Source organism: Oncorhynchus kisutch, linkage group LG11, assembly GCF_002021735.2.
Source record: "Oncorhynchus kisutch isolate 150728-3 linkage group LG11, Okis_V2, whole genome shotgun sequence".
Taxonomy (NCBI): Eukaryota; Metazoa; Chordata; class Actinopteri; order Salmoniformes; family Salmonidae; genus Oncorhynchus; species Oncorhynchus kisutch.
The window spans coordinates 40,161,691-40,177,744 of record NC_034184.2 but is presented as its reverse complement, the minus strand read 5'-3'; the positions used below and the strand labels follow the sequence as shown (position 1 = coordinate 40,177,744).

Genomic DNA, 16,054 nt, shown 5'->3' with positions numbered 1-16,054 from the left:
GAGTTGGAGTCACCAAGTCTCCAAAACTACAATTAGACGCCACCAATTCCAAAAAGTTATTTGAAAGGGTTGCTAGAACAAAGCCACAAACGTAAGCACTTGGAGTTTGCTAAATGTCATTGGAAGTTTGATTGGAACCACCCTTCTATGGTCTGATTAGACTACAATAGAGATTTTTGGCAACAAGGGTTTGGTGTAAAAAGAGAGCCATGGCCATGCAGAAAATAAGTATGGTGGTGGATCTGTGATGTTGTGGGGCTGTTTACTTCCAAAAACCCTGGGAACCTTGTAAGGATCAGTGGTGGAAATATTACCCCATTTTCATACTTGAGTAAAAGTATAGATACCTTAATAGAAAGTTACTCAAGTAAAAGTGAACGTCAGCCTGTAAAATACTACTTGAGTAAAAGTCTAAAAGTATTTGGTTTTAAAATATACTTAAGGATCAAAATTAGGGCCTCCCGAGTGGCGCAGTGGTCTAAGGCACTGCATCGCTGTGCCACGAGAGATTCTAGGTTCGAGTCCAGGCTCTGTTGCAGCCGGCTGTGACCGGGAGACCCATGGGGCGGCGCACAATTGGCTCAGCATCATCTGGGTTAGGGGAGGGTTTGGCCGGCAGGGATGTCCTTGTCCCATCACACACTAGCAACTCCTGTGGCTGGCTGGGCACAGTGCACGCCGACACGGTTGCCAGGTGTTTGGCGTTTCCTTCGACACATTGGTGCGGCTGGCTTCCGGGTTAAGTGGGCATTGTGTAAAAAAGCAGTGTGGCTTGGTTGGGTTGTGTTTCGGAGGACGCACGGCTCTCGACCTTCACCTCTCCCGAGTCCATTTGGGAGTTGCAGCGATGAGACAAGACTGTAACTACCAATTGGATGACAAGAAAATTGGCTAAAAAAATATATTAAAAAAATAATACATTCTTTAGGAATGTATTAAAGTAAAAGTTGTCAAAAACAGAAATAGTAAAGTACAGATAGCCCCCCAAAAAATACTTAAGTACTTTACACCACTGGTTAGGATACATGGCATCATGAGATTTTAGGCAAAAACCTGTCTGCCTCTGCCAGGAGGCTAAAACTGGGTCGTCGTTGGATCTTCCAGCAGGACAGCAATCCAAAGCAAACCTCCAAATCCACAAGAAAATGGTTCACTGACAATAGAATCAAGCTTTTGCGATGGCCATCCCAGTCCCCTGACCTAAACCCCATTGAAAACCTGTGGGGTGAGCTGAAGAGGGGAGTCCACAAGCGAGGACCAAGGATCTGGAAGAATGGTCTCAAATCGCTTCCTGTGTTCTCCCACCACATCAAACATTACAAGACAACTCAGAGCTGTTATCTTGGAAAGGGGAGGGTGCTCAAAGAACTAAATGCAGGGGTGCCAATAATTGTGATATGTATGTTTGTTTAAAAAAATATATATATATTTTTTTGTTACTTAAAAGGTTAGATTAATATATTTTGAGTGTAAGATTAAGCTGATAAACAACTTTTTTCCCCAGCCTTTTTTGTTCATATTTACCTAGGGTGTAGAGATGAATATATTGGTCATTTGTTTATATTAGAAATCTATTGCACACATGCACAAACATATGTGTGTGTGTGCCCATGTTGGTGTGTGTGCCTTCTGACATGTATGTAATTGGTTTGTGTGTATATCAACTACTTACTAACTGGTACACAAAAACAAATGTTGACCTTTTATATTCTGGACTGGTTGTTTACCTGTAAAGTGTGCTGATTGTGTAATATATGTTGATACTCAGTGGGGATGGAAAACCCCAAAATAAATGTTGCTCTGAAAAAGTGTTTGGATTGAATATGAGTATGTCAACATTGGATCTCTTTTTTTTTTAAGCAGTAGATTCAATCAACCTAAGTTTGTTACATGTTTGATGGTATGATTGTTTTTGACTGAGGATAAATGCCTCCTATTCTTGATGTCTTCGAAGCAGTAGTGGGAGACACAATGATGATGGGGGACCAGGCTATGATGATGGGGGGGGGGGGGGGGTGTCACCAGTTTCCCATGTTTGAGAGACACACTGTACTTATCATGACAGTCTCCCCACTGGGCTCCAATTACTTACCAGATGCTCCGTTCCCATTCCACCAAGGAACTTTACAGTTACCATAAGACCGATGGCTGCCTTATCTTTCCCTGTGTCTACAGGACAGTGTGAGAGAAAAACCATAAGATCAATGTAATGTTTCACTAAGAAAATATTTAACAGGAGCAAATGCCATATTCTGAAGGTACTGTAAGACTATGAGTTCAGTATTGTGTAATTCAAAGAGTATTTAGAGTAGAAACACACAGGAAGGGGCTTCAGATGAGCTTGTTTATTGAGGCTATGTACAATAGCGCTTCATCACATGATCCACCTCTAGAACTGTGTACAACATCCCTCTTACAAAACAAATCACAAAAGCAGAACGCCATAACACGATGTGAATCGTGGGGAGAGAGATAAACAGCGTATGAATGGGATTAGAGAGCACAGATTTATAATAGCTGCAGCAGTAGTAATGGAAGTAGCAAGACACAGACCAAAAATGTTTTTTGTTTACTCTCCTCATGAGCTCAATTCCAGCCCAGGGTCCCCCAAGTTACCTAACTGACCCTTAAACTACGCCAGATATTTTTTTGCGTCGGAGAGAAACAACGAGAAACTGAAAAGGAGAGATTACAAACTGAAGATTCCCTTCCTGATTATCACATTTATCTTCATTTCCTCCAAAAATATGAATATACAACAATTGAAGAGAGATCAGCAAGTAGCAGCCAAGACAGTATCTAGAAGAGCATCACGTCTATTGCACAGACATTTTTTGCTTTGCTTCCTTTCCCCTTCACACCTTGTATATTGTCCTCCTGTCTGACCCCAAAAGTCCTGCTTTTAACCAGCTCTGGTCCTGTGCTGAAGCAAATGGCAGCACAGCCACAGAAGTACACTGCGATATAAATTAGCTTGGTGAGAACAGAATACATGTCATACTGATCCTATCCAGAGGATTTGGGCCCCTTGAGAAGAGAATAATGCTCTCCTTATATGAACTTTACCCTAAAAATCAGTGTGTCCCCCATCCTAACTGCACAGAGCATTTATAACATCCTAACTGCTCAGAGCATTTATAACATCCTAACTGCTCAGTGCATTTATAACATCCTAACTGCTCAGTGCATTTATAACATCCTAACTGCTCAGGGCATTTATAACATCCTAACTGCACAGAGCATGTATAACATCCTAACTGCACAGAGCATGTATAACATCCTAACTGCACAGAGCATGTATAACATCCTAACTGCACAGAGCATGTATAACATCCTAACTGCACAGAGCATTTATAACATCCTAACTGCACAGAGCATTTATAACATCCTAACTGCACAGAGCATTTATAACATCCTAACTGCGCAGAGCATTTATAACATCCTAACTGCGCAGAGCATTTATAACATCCTAACTGCACAGAGCATTTATAAATCAGAACCCACACCAGTCACCAAACGAAGTAAATAAAGATATGCAGTACCAGTCAAACATTGACACACCTACTCATTCCATGGTTGTTATTTTTTTTTACAATTTTCTAAATTCTAGAGTAATAGTGAAGACATCAAAACTATGACATAACACATATGGAATCACATATGTGTTAATACATTTTATATTTGAGATTGCGCAAAGTAGCCACCCTTTGCCTTGATGACAGCTTCGCACACTCTTGAAACAGTCTTGAAGGAGTTCCCACATATCCTGAGCACTTGTTGGCTGTTTTTCCTTCACTCTGCGGTCCAACTCATCCCAAATCATCTAAATTGGGTTGAGGTCAGGGGATTATTGAGGCCAGGTCAACTGATGAAGCACTCAATCACTCTCCTTCTTGGTAAAATAGGCAGCACACAGCCTAGAGGTGTGTTGGGTCATTGTCCTGTTGAAAAACAAATGATATCCCATCTGGTTTGCGTATCGCTGCAGAATGCTGTGGTAGCCATGCTGGTTAAGTGTGCCTTGAATTCTAAATAAATCACCAACAGTGTCACCAGCAAAGCACACCATCTCCTCCATACTTCACGGTGGGAACCACATATGCAGAGATCATCCGTTCACCTACTCTGCATCTCACAAAGACACGGTGGTTGGAACCAAAAATCTAAAATTTGGACTCATCAGATCAAAGGACAGATTTCCACCAGTTTAATGTCCATTGCTTGCGTTTCTTGGCCCAAGCAAGTTTCCTTATTATTGATGTCCTTTAGTAGTGGTTTGTTTGCAGCAATTTGACCATGAAGACCTCATTCACACAGTCTCCTCTAAACAGTTGATGTTGAAATGTGTCTGTTACTTGAACTCTGTGAAGCATTTATTTGGGCTGCAATTTCTGAGGCTGGTAACTCTAATGAACTGTTCCTCTGTAGCAGAGGTTACTCTGGGTCTTCCTTTCCTGTGACAGTCCTCATGAGAGCCAGTTTCATCATAGTGCTTGATGGTTTTTGTGACTGCCCTTGAAGAAACTTTCAAAGGTCTTGAAATGTTCCAGATTGACCTTCATGTCTTAAAGTAATGACGGACTGAAGTTTCTCTTTGCTTATTTGAGCTGTTCTTGCCATAATATGGACTTAGCCCTAGTTGGTCAAATTATATCTTCTGTATACCACCCCATACCTTGTCACAACACAACTGATTGGCTCAAATGCATTAAGAAGGAAAGAAATTCCACAAATGAACTTTTAACAAGGCACACCTGTTAATTGAAATACATTCCAAGGTGACTTCCTCATGAAGCTGGTTGAGAGAATGCCAAGAGTTTGTAACGCTGTCATCAAGGCAAAGGGTGGCTACTTTGAAGAAACTCAAATATAAAATATATGTAGATTTGTTTAACACTTTTTTGGTTACTACATGATTCCATATGTGTAAATTTGTCATTTTCATGTCTTCACTATTATTCTACAATGTAGACAATTGTAAACATAAAGCAAAATCCTGGAATGAGTAGGTGTGTTCAATCTTTTGACTGGCACTGTACATAGAATAAAACAGAGATCCATGTGCTCCTGTAACAACATTCATACTGAGATGAACCATGTAAATAAAGAACTTTCTGCCACGACTACATAAATACTTTGCATTTATCAAGAATAATTTCAAAAGCAAGCATTCCATCTGAAGTAACATGATTGGATAAAACCACCACCACCACCATAGTTATGTTTTAGTTCAGGGATATTATATCCATACAAAAAAACTAAACAAAAAAAAAGATTTGGAAAGGGGGCAAGAACACAAAAGCAGGTGCTTAATCAAATAACTTACATTTTAAAATGATACATTTGAGAAAAATATGATATAACTATCCCTCCACCCAAAAAGCTAAGAAAACATTGTAACAGAGAGAGAACTAACATGTGCAGTTAATATGCTGGTTAAACAAAAATGGGTCATACATGTTTGGCCTATAAATAAACTGAACCAAGGATGACAGGGGAGAGACCATCTTCCCACACAACATTATTGCCCATTTCATTCAATCATCACAAGCTTGTAGTTTGCAAAAAGTCCAAAAAGTCCAAAAGAAGAGGAAAGTCATAGGTGATTTCGAAAAATAGATGATGCATTCAAATCAAAAGTGCTCACAAAGTGAATATATGAAAAGTACATCATCTGAAACATACATTTCCATATTGTGGAGGATTTCATTTTTGTTCTGCATTTCCACACTGTTGTCTTCCTGTAGACGCACAACACGGTGTCCAGTCTAACAAAATATGCTTGTGTTACTCACAGTCAAACAAATCAAACTAATATTTATTCCCCAAATACAATTTGGATAAAACAGAGCCATTTGCTATTTGCATAGCTCCTGCAACGGCAACCACATTTTGATTGCAATCTTCTGCAAAACGGAAAAGCGGTTGCTGTAACATTTAGTGATAAAATACTGAACTGTAACAAACATTTAAACTCACATTTTCAAGTGATAGAAAAAAAGTTAAAGGTGCCCTGTAATGTCAACAAAAGCAAAATTATAGAAGGCAATTTTATATATGTATGTTTTAAAATGTTTGTGATCCCAAGCACTTACAGATTGCCATGAAACACTGATCCTCAATGCAAATTTCACCATCTAGCTTTCCAGCTTCCCTTTAAAAGTATAATTTTAGGAAAACTAAACTGCTGTTCTTTGGGACAACAAGAGTGGTCTCCCCAAACCAAGTATGAATTGCATGACCAATTGTTTTACAAATCAACCATTTCACCCAGACCGCCTCAGCTGATCTTCAGAAGGGAACCTTCACCCCACAACCCCCACAGAAAAAGGTTCTGAAGCCCATCCCTCGTCCTTGTCCTCTCTAGTGGAGCGCCTCCACACAGATCTGCTCCTCTGTGATGTCATCCAGCAGCAAGGCCTCCGCTGGGCTGCATATGTCACTGTCATAAACCTCTGTCCCCAGTAAGGCCTCCTCCAATGCCACCCCCTTATCCTTGAAGCCATGTGGCTCCGAGGGGGAGGTGCCGGTGCTATCCACAGACTCCAGGTCCTCGATACCTGCCCGGTAGTGAATCACGAGCAGGGTGAGAGCCTGGAGCCTCTCACCAGACTTGGCCAGGGCGGCCGTGATCAGGGCCTTACTTCGGGCGTCCCCCGTCTCCCTCTCCTCCAGCATCAGGGCATTGTTGTGCTCCAGTTCCTGGTCGATCTCCTGCTGCAGCTTGTCTAGCATCAGCTCCAGCTTTTGAGAGCGCTCGTCAGTGGGCAGGCCCCGGTAAAGGTCGCGGCCGATCTCCTTCACTGCGATAAATACACTGTCGTCAAGTCCTCCCTCCCGCCGTACAAGCTTGGTGCTGCCGCCGGCTGCATGCTTGGAGGGGCTGGCCCCAGCGTAGGTTTCTGTATCGCTGCTCTCGTTGTCAGAGATGTCGGGGATGTGCACCACATCTGGCACATCAGCCGCTTGCTCTGCCAGCCGGCTCTTTGGCACCTGGCGCAGATTGAGCAGACGGGAGCCGGTGTTGATGATGTGGCGGCTGAGGCCCGCAGTGGCGCGGTTGATGGTGGATTTGGCCTCCGGGTCAGCACTGCGTCGGTCAGTGGCGGCCACGCAGAAAGGGTGCTCGGCCAGGCACTTCTCTTGGCACTTCTTGTGGCAGACATAGGAACAGATCATGCACTGGGAGGCGGCCTTGGTCCACACCTTCTTCTTGCAGTACTCGCACCAGGTGGGGTTCTGGAACTGGGTGTCCTGAAAGTTGTGGCGCACCTCCACCAGCTGTATGGCACTGTAGGCCAGGTCGTCACGGGGAACAAAGGAAAGCTGTTCCCTCTCCCTTAGCTCCTCATCCGGCATGCTGGCCTTCTTTTCACCCTCCATCAGCCCACCACACGTCTCTGACTCTCCATCAGCCAGGTAGCTGAAGTTGAGTGTGACGTCTCCGTAGCAGAGCTTCTCGTTGAAGCCCTTGTGGCTGCTAAGGCTGCGCAGGGCGGTGCGGCTGACGCTGGCCCTGGGCTCTGGGGCTTCCAGTCTGAAAGTGCTCTGGTACTCAGACGAGGACAGACACTCCAAGGCCACATGCTCCAGTGTCAAGCTGACATGGCCCAGACACAGCAGGCTGCCCAGCTTGAAGGGGTCTTTGCACCACAGGGCCGTGTTAAGGTACTTATGGTTGCTCTCCACCGCTAACACCACAGAACCATTGCCCCAATGGGCCGTCCGGTTGCGGAACATGATCTCTGAGGACTCCCACATTGAGTGGTCCTCCATGATGTCTCGGGTGATGACGGAGCTCTCAGACACCTTGTCTTTGGCCAGGTCCTGCTTGCTGGGAGCGGAGGGGGCCCCTGGTGGCTCTTCGCAGGGCTCGGGTGGTTTGACCGCCGGCTTTGGTTCGGGCTGTTTCACAGGTGTCGTCACAGCACTGCCTTTGTCACCATTGCTTCCAGTGGAGTGTGTAGGAGTCTTTTCTAGAGTTTTCTCAGCCGCGGTGGTAGCTTCGCTCCCCTCCAGCAGACTTTGTGTTTCAGAAGAGGCTGACGTTAATTTAATGTGGGGTCTAGGGGGCACCAGCGGGCGAGTGGGTGGGGGTGGAGGGGGGACAGTGGGGCGCTGTGGCCACTCTCCTGGTTCACCACTCTTGTGTGGTGAGTGCTTTGGTGTGGGTGGAGGTCTGACCGGTGACTGAAGCCCTGCCAAGTTCAGTTTGCGGTTGAGGATGGGCGATATGCTGCCAAGGGGTTTGGAGGCCAGATTGGCCACAGTCCTTTTGGGGCTTTGGTTTACTGACAGGAAATCCTCCTTGGCCTCGGCGCTGCTGCTAAGCAGGCTAGACTTGGGGTCTGCAATCGACTCTTCAAACTCAGAGTCCATGTCTCTGCTGTCGGATATGTCGGCGAGGGCGGTGATGGGTGCCGGGTCCTCCTCATAGCCCCCCGGCGGGAGGATGAACCCGGGCTCCTCCAGCTGGCCCAGCCCCTCCTGAAGGGCTCCCAGGCCAATGGTGGTTCTCTGGTGACGCACAGGCCTCTCATACAGGACCAGCACCCTGTCCCCTGCCTGCTTCAGCAGTTTGGGCACTTGGACAGAGGATGTCACTTTGACACCTGCCCGGAAGAAAAATAACATGTTAGACTCATATTGAGATAAACAGTACAACATACATCCAGTATTACTGTATGCTGCTGTTCTTAAGTCACTTCAAACATCCTCAGGGTTGCCAGATCATGCCACAGTCGGTTTACTTATGCTGCATGGCCTTAGTGTCTTACCGCCGATGGCGATGAGTCGATCGCCCCTCTGTAGGTCTGCCAGGGCAGCAGGAGAGTTGGGAGTGACTGTCTCGATGCTGACATGGACCGCATCACCCTCACAGTCAGGGATGTGCCTGAATGTCATACCCACACTGCCAAAGGGCCCTTTGATCACTTCTGCCTGAAACACAGAGAGAAACAAACACACTTAGCACTTTCAACTTAGGATCACTTTAAAACTAGAATCCTGAAGAGAAAACAATAACAAAGTGTTTTGCTAAAAAGCTAAGAAATGTAACCACTCTCAAATGTATAGATAGAGCTATGGATGCATGGACTGACCATCCATGATATAAAAAAGTATACTTTTAACCATGTTTTGAGGCTATACAGTGTTTTTTAAGTAAGCTCATAAGGCATTTATAAGTTATATTCTACAATAATGAATGGGTATATAGAATAATGTATAAGTCCAAAAATGGATGTAGCAACTAAGGATTCTAACTTTAAGCTTGTTATGGATATCAGAACATTGAAGAAAATACAGTAAGCCAAAGTATCACAGAACAGTTAACACCCTTACAGCATACAAATATTCAACAATATTAGTATTCAACAAATGAAGTTCATTTCTAGACAGTAAGTAAACACTTGACTTCTTGTGAAGTCCTCAGTCGACTATAAACATCTCATATGTTGCCTGACTACATTTTATTTTGAAACGTTAATAAATACCTGTTATGTTAATTTTGGCAGGGTTACCTGCCTACATTACCCACTGTAGTGTGCGTAGGTCTCAAGCCCATAGTAAGTCAATAGCGCTAACTGGCTAGCTACTAATGTTAGCTAGCCAGAGATAAATTCTCCATGGCTATCTACCTTGGATAACATTGGTTTTAGGTCATTTTTGCCTGTTCTACTATCTGGTTAGCTACATTATTACAATTCACATATAGCTAGCTGATAGTTATGATGGAAAATGTTTTCTTTGTGTACATCTTGTTTCGTCTCTGTTGTCATTGTCCTAGCTAGAAGAAGGAAGGTTCAGTGAATGGGTAAGTCCACAGTATGTCAATAGGGCTAACTGGCTAGCCACAAATAATTGTTAGCTAGCTAACATGGGGCGGCAGGGTAGCCTAGTGGTTAGAGAGTTGGACTAGTAACCTAACCAGAAGGTTGCAAGTTCAAACTCCCGAGCTGACAAGGTACCAATCTGAACAGGCAGTTAACCCACTGTTCCTAGGAAAATAAGAATTTCTTCTTAACTGACTTGCAAACCGTAGTCTGGCTTTTTTATGGCGGCTTCTTCCTTGCCGAGCGGCCTTTCAGGTAATCTCTAGGAGACAGAACGCGTCTCCTTCCTGAGCGGTATAACGGCTGCATGGTCCCAAGGTGTTTATACTTGCATACTATTGTTTGTACAGATGAACGTGGTACCATCAGGCGTTTGGAAATTGCTCCCAAGGATGAACCAAAGGTCTACCATTTTTTTTCTGAAGTCTTGGCTGATTTCTTTTGATTGTCCCATGATGTCAAGCAAAGAGGCACTGAGTTTGAAGGTAGGCCTTGAAATACATCCACAGGTACACCTCTAATTGACTCAAATGATGTCAATTAGCCTATCAGAAGCTTCTAAAGCCATGACATAATTTTCTGGAATTTTCCAAGCTGTTTAGAGGCACAGTAAACTTAGTGTATGTAAACTTCTGACCCACTGGAATTGCGATACAGTGAATTATTAGTGAAATAATCTCGTCTGTAAACAATTGTTGGAAAAATTACTTGTGACATGCACAAAGTAGATGTCCTAACCGACTTGCCAAAACTATAGTTTGTTAACAAGAAATTTGTGGAGTGGTTGAAAAAATGAGTTTCAATGACTCCAACCTAAGTGTATGTAAACTTCCGACTTCAACTGTATGTAAGCAAGGTTTGAAATAATCATGTTTTAGTCAAATATTAAAATCGGACAATTTGCAATCTACAAATTATTTGTAATTATGTTCCGGCCCCCTGACTATCTGCTCAAGAAAAAAAATCCCGGCTCCTGTTGAGTCATGCTGATGGCAGAGTCAGGGCCCATCCTGCCTGGTGTCAACGGTACAGACTGGTGGCGGTGGTGTAATGGTGTGGGGATTGAGCAATGTTTCCTTGCCTTGAAGAAAATGAAATACAGAGATAGAGGTGCTAGTGTCAGAGGTTACGTAAAACCAAACGGTTTGACAAGTAAAAATAAAAGCATAGCTACAAATAGAGGACATTAGGACAATTCAAGTTGGTTTAGCAATGGCAAATATACTTCAAATGAGTAGGCAACACTCACCAATAAGCCATCTATCCTCAACAGCTCAGGCCAACATTGCTGTTCTGCAGAATGGATGAGTTGTGTGTTCCACCTGGCCACCACATTCAGCAGCGTCTTTTGCGCATCACACAATGTGCAGGTGATAGGTTGAGTGAGTGGAAGCCTTTTCTGTTCACATAGCTTTTATGGCGATGTGGGTGCCGTCTATTGCTCCATTCGTATTTGGGAACCTATTGATGGCAAAGAAACCCCTCAACTTTAACCTGTTGTGAGATGGTGTATGGAAATTGTATGCAACTGTTCGTTTTGCTAATGATCACATCCAAAACACAGTCCGTCGAGCTGTGAGATGCCGATCGGTAAACTCCTGCCAAAATCCCTAGGGTGGAGAGCACTTGGATGTGCACCGGAGTGGCATGTGCTTGCCTTTCTAAAGTAGGTATTAAATCGTTACAAAAATCCTATAACATTGGTTTGGGGAAACTATGTCTGATGATCCAATTTGTACTTGACGCTAAAAAGTCCCACCTGTCTCTAAAAACGTGCTCTCTGCAAAATACAATAACTGTGCCAAATCTTCCAACAGAGCAAGATCGGCCAGCTCTCATTCCATTTCCCCATTTCCTTTAATAGTATTTCAACAATGGCTTCCCTTTCACACGTACCTCTAATTTAACAAATAACTGTACTTTAGAAGGATTATTATTGTAACAAATGCACTGTCAAGATATGTTACATGACTTCACAATAAAAATGGATTACAATTTCAACATATATTTGACCCATTCACTAGGCTACGCTTGACCAGCAGTTCCCGTATTCCGACCAAATCGACACTGTGCGTACGCATGGTCATGGATGTAAATTTACGCACACTCTCAAGCAAACGTTCATATTGATAAATCTCACACTTTGCGCAGAAATTATACCCTGCATCGTTTACGCACAGATTTGTGCCTACAGAAGTTTGATAAATGAGGCTCCTGGAGTTTACCAGTTGCCTCAATCACTGTCACAGCGCACTGAGAACAAGTCACGTATCCACCATTCACCGGTTGTGACGTTGGTGCAACCTGCTTTGTGTCTCCCTGGCCCAATGCAACATGACAGCATGTGTCGCTAAAGTGCAGTCCGTCTAAAGTTGGAGTCCCCCTCTATTGTATGCAGATCCTCATAACACCATGTCATCATGGGACAATTCCAACTATCAACATCGTGCACACACCAACACAACTATAGAATTGTGGAGGAAGTTGATGAAGTCGGTCAGATCTTGAATGAGAGTTCAAATGTGATGAGAGATTGATGGTTGAGGGAGAAGGGGAGACAGAGAGGACTCAGAGAAGCCAGAGAGACTGAGATGAACAACTGTAATTTCCCAGCTGTCATTTGGCATAATTCTCAAGGAGGGCACTGATCAAGTTACGGGCGGGGATGAAAAAGCAAATGATCTATATGAGCTGGCAAGCCGAGGGGGGTTGATTCACTTGAAGCTGACAGATGATTTCAAACCTGGGATAGGAACCTTTTGGAGATAAAGAGATGTGGCTACATCACAATGTAACACTGTAGGCAAGAACAGATCATAATGGTTTATATTTCTAATAAAAGTTTCAGGTATCATCAGAAAAAGTCAAATGGTAACTTGCGCTTGACATTTGACTGTTTTATTGTTGGAAATCAAATGATTGTGCAATCATAAAGAACTGCAGATTATCTTGACTATGTTCACACATGTTGCAGATGGTTTAAAAATACTTACAATACACCAGAAAAATAAACACACAGTTGAGCTGTTAACCATGAAAATAGCCTGTAGGCCTCGTCACATTGGGAGGCAACTGACAATGTTTTTTTAAATAAAAAAAAAATAAAACAAAAACAATCTGTTTTATTGTCACATACACCATATAGGTGCAGTGAAATGTGTTGTTTTACAGGGTCAGCCAAATTAGGGTTAAGTGCCTTGCTCAAGGGCACAGACAAAATAAAATATTGTCAGCTCAGGTTTTCAAACCAGTGACCTTTCGGTTACTGGCCCAACGATCTAACCGCTAGGCTACCTGCCGCCATTATATGGTGTGGACAGCAGTTTTTTAAGTTAGTCCTATAACCTGTTTATAAATCCTGTGGACCCAGAAACCTGCCTTTTCATTTGAGACATTCCAAATTCATTTAATGCAGGTCTCTGCCTCACGGCTTAACTTGATCTGGCCACGTTGCTCCCCTTTCCTAGAATGCCCTAACGACATTTAAAAGGCAACAGGTGTTTGTGGGGAAACTAGGAGAACAGCAAAGCTAACAGTAGCTGTAAAGACAAACTGTGCACAAGAGCCTTTAAAGTCATCAAAATTGTGCACAAGTCAATGATGAAGACCACTGTGTATCTAAGGATTAAATGTCAGGAATTGTGAAAAACTGAGTTTAAATGTATTTGGCTAAGGTGCATGTAAACTTTCGACTTCAACTATGTAAATATACACACACACACACACACATATTCTTACACAAATATATATATATATATATATATATATTTTGCAAGTGTCAAACAGAGTTGACAGCATGCTCTTGTAATATTAGAGGAGGAAACTACACATTTTGTAGGTAAGTCAAACTCTGGGGGCCAATCTTGCCAAAGAAAACATGTTTTCCCCCTTTTCTAAAATAAGAGGCCAGTGAGATTCAGAAGAGGGTCTGAAACCACACATACCGTCAGCTCCAAAATGATTGGAACCCTTGATAAAAGACGAGCAAACTCGACTTCAGAAAATAAATATACAAAATACTGTATAATCTATATTTTATGCCAAAAGAATTACCCTAATACAATTGCTCAGAGAAAGAGATATTGTTTAACAAGTCATATTTACTTTTCTCAAAAAAATAGGGGTCAAAATTATTGGTACCCTTGTTTTAAATACCTTTAAATACCCTTACCTTGCAAACATAATGGCACTGGGCCTTTTAATAAAATGTTTTAGGAGATTGGAGAACACATTGGGAGGGATTTAGACAATTCCTCCATAAGTAATCTTTCCAGATTCTTGATATCCTTCGTCTGTGCTTATGGACTGCCCACTTCAATTCAAACCACAGGTTTTCAATGGGGTTCAAGGCTGGAGACTCAAAATGTTGATTTAGTGGTCAAGTAACCATTTCTTTATGGATTTTGATGTGTGCTTGGGGTTACTGGCTTGCTAGAAGATTCACCTGCGTCCAAGTTTCAGCCTCCTGGCAGTGGTAACCAGGTTTTTGGCTAAAATGTCGTAGTACTGTGTAAAGTTCATGATGACGTAGACCCAGGAGCAGGGCCCCAGGAGCAGTGGAAGCAAAATAGCCCCATAACGTCAAAGATCCACCACCATATTTTACAGTAGGTATGGGTTAATCTTTCTTTCGAAGCCAAACCCACCACTAGCCCAAGAGCTATATTTTCATGTCATCCAACACATGTAAACGCCTGGAGTATGCTAAACTGTAATGGCACTTGGATCGGAACCTGTACTGGGGTCAGATTATATGAAAATAGAGTTCTTAGGCCACGTACACCAGTGGTGGAAAGCTGCATAAAAGGAAAAGACCATACCTACTGTAAAATATGTGGACTTGTTCATCAAAATCTCTTTCTCTGAGTAATTGTATTAGTATAAAATATAATTTAAAAAATGTAGCATGCAATATAGCTCAGAAATGTTAATTGTATTATTTATTTTCATTCAGTCTTTTTCGTTTATCTATCAAGGGTGCCAATCATTTTGGACCCGAGTGTACATAAAGCAATTCAAGCTCAACATTTAGCATGGCAGAGTGAATATCAAGGGTGCCGCCGCTATTACTGAGGCTAATATCTTCTTTGTGCCAGGAGCGGAAACGCTGTGTGATCTAAACCGGAGGCTTTCATCTGAGAATGTCTGCCTCTGAAAGCATTGCAATCCACTTCAGTCGCTGGTTATGATGCAAATCACACACAAGGCTGCGACTGACAAAAGACAATTTAACATCAGATCGAATGGTCTGCTATACACTGCTATAGTCACGAAGCAAATTCAATTGAGGGCAAACCATCAGCTGGATCCTCATGAGTTTCAGCATCCAACCTGAAGAAACACTGATCTCTGAACTAGACATTCAGTCTAAAACCTCACAATTCTAATAAGCATTAAACAAAACTGTTTTCATGGTACTGCAGCTTATCAATATTTTGTGATGATAATGCTCGCCGGGGGCCTCCCGGGTGGCGCAGTGGTTAAGGGCGCTGTACTGCAGCGCCAGCTGTGCCATCAGAGACTCTGGGTTCGCGCCCAGGCTCTGTCGTAACCGGCCGCGACCGGGAGGTCCATGGGGCGACGCACAATTGGCCTAGCGTCGTCCGGGTTAGGGAAGGCTTGGTCGGTAGGGATGTCTTTGTCTCATCGCGCACCAGCGACTCCTGTGGCGGGCCGGGCGCAGTGCGCGCTAACCAAGGTTGCCAGGTGCACAGTGTTTCCTCCGACACATTGGTGCGGCTGGCTTCCGGGTTGGATGCGCGCTGTGTTAAGAAGCAGTGCGGCTAGGTTGGGTTGTGTATCGGAGGACGCATGACTTTCAACCTTAGTCTCTCCCGAGCCCGTACGGGAGTTGTAGCGATGAGACAAGATAGTAGCTATTACAACAATTGGACACCACGAAATTGGAGAGAAAATGGGGTAAAAATCCCCCCCCCCCCCAAAAAAAAAAAAGATAATGCTCGCCGGGTCAAGGAGGGTTAGGCTTGAAGCTCATCAGTTTGCCTTGAATAGGATTTGTAGGAAATCAGTTTATCTGATAGGCATGTCACCTCTTGAAGGCTCTCAAAAATGAGACACTATACAAAAGAAGAAAGCAGAGATAATACCCTCTGCTATGACTGTTCTACATGCCCTGGCAGCAAGACCCTGAGATAGACATCCTGTGTGTGTCCATGTCACTGTTTTCCCCAAAAAAGCCTAACCCACTCAGAGGAGTCATT

The 16,054-nt window shown here is 43.4% G+C and overlaps 1 protein-coding gene across 1 annotated transcript in view; it reads right to left on the bottom strand.

The window, feature by feature from the left end:
* Positions 1-2,321: 2,321 nt before the first annotated feature.
* LOC109899693 (PDZ domain-containing protein 8-like) overlaps positions 2,322-16,054 on the bottom strand; it is a 64,577-nt gene continuing 50,844 nt past the window's right edge. The window contains exons 4-5 of the mRNA XM_020495136.2: positions 8,778-8,940; positions 2,322-8,612 (exon numbers count right to left, since the gene is read on the bottom strand). Coding sequence (XP_020350725.1) covers positions 6,364-8,612; positions 8,778-8,940 — 2,412 coding nt within the window. The 3' untranslated portion in view covers positions 2,322-6,363. The remainder of the gene's footprint in view (positions 8,613-8,777; positions 8,941-16,054) is intronic.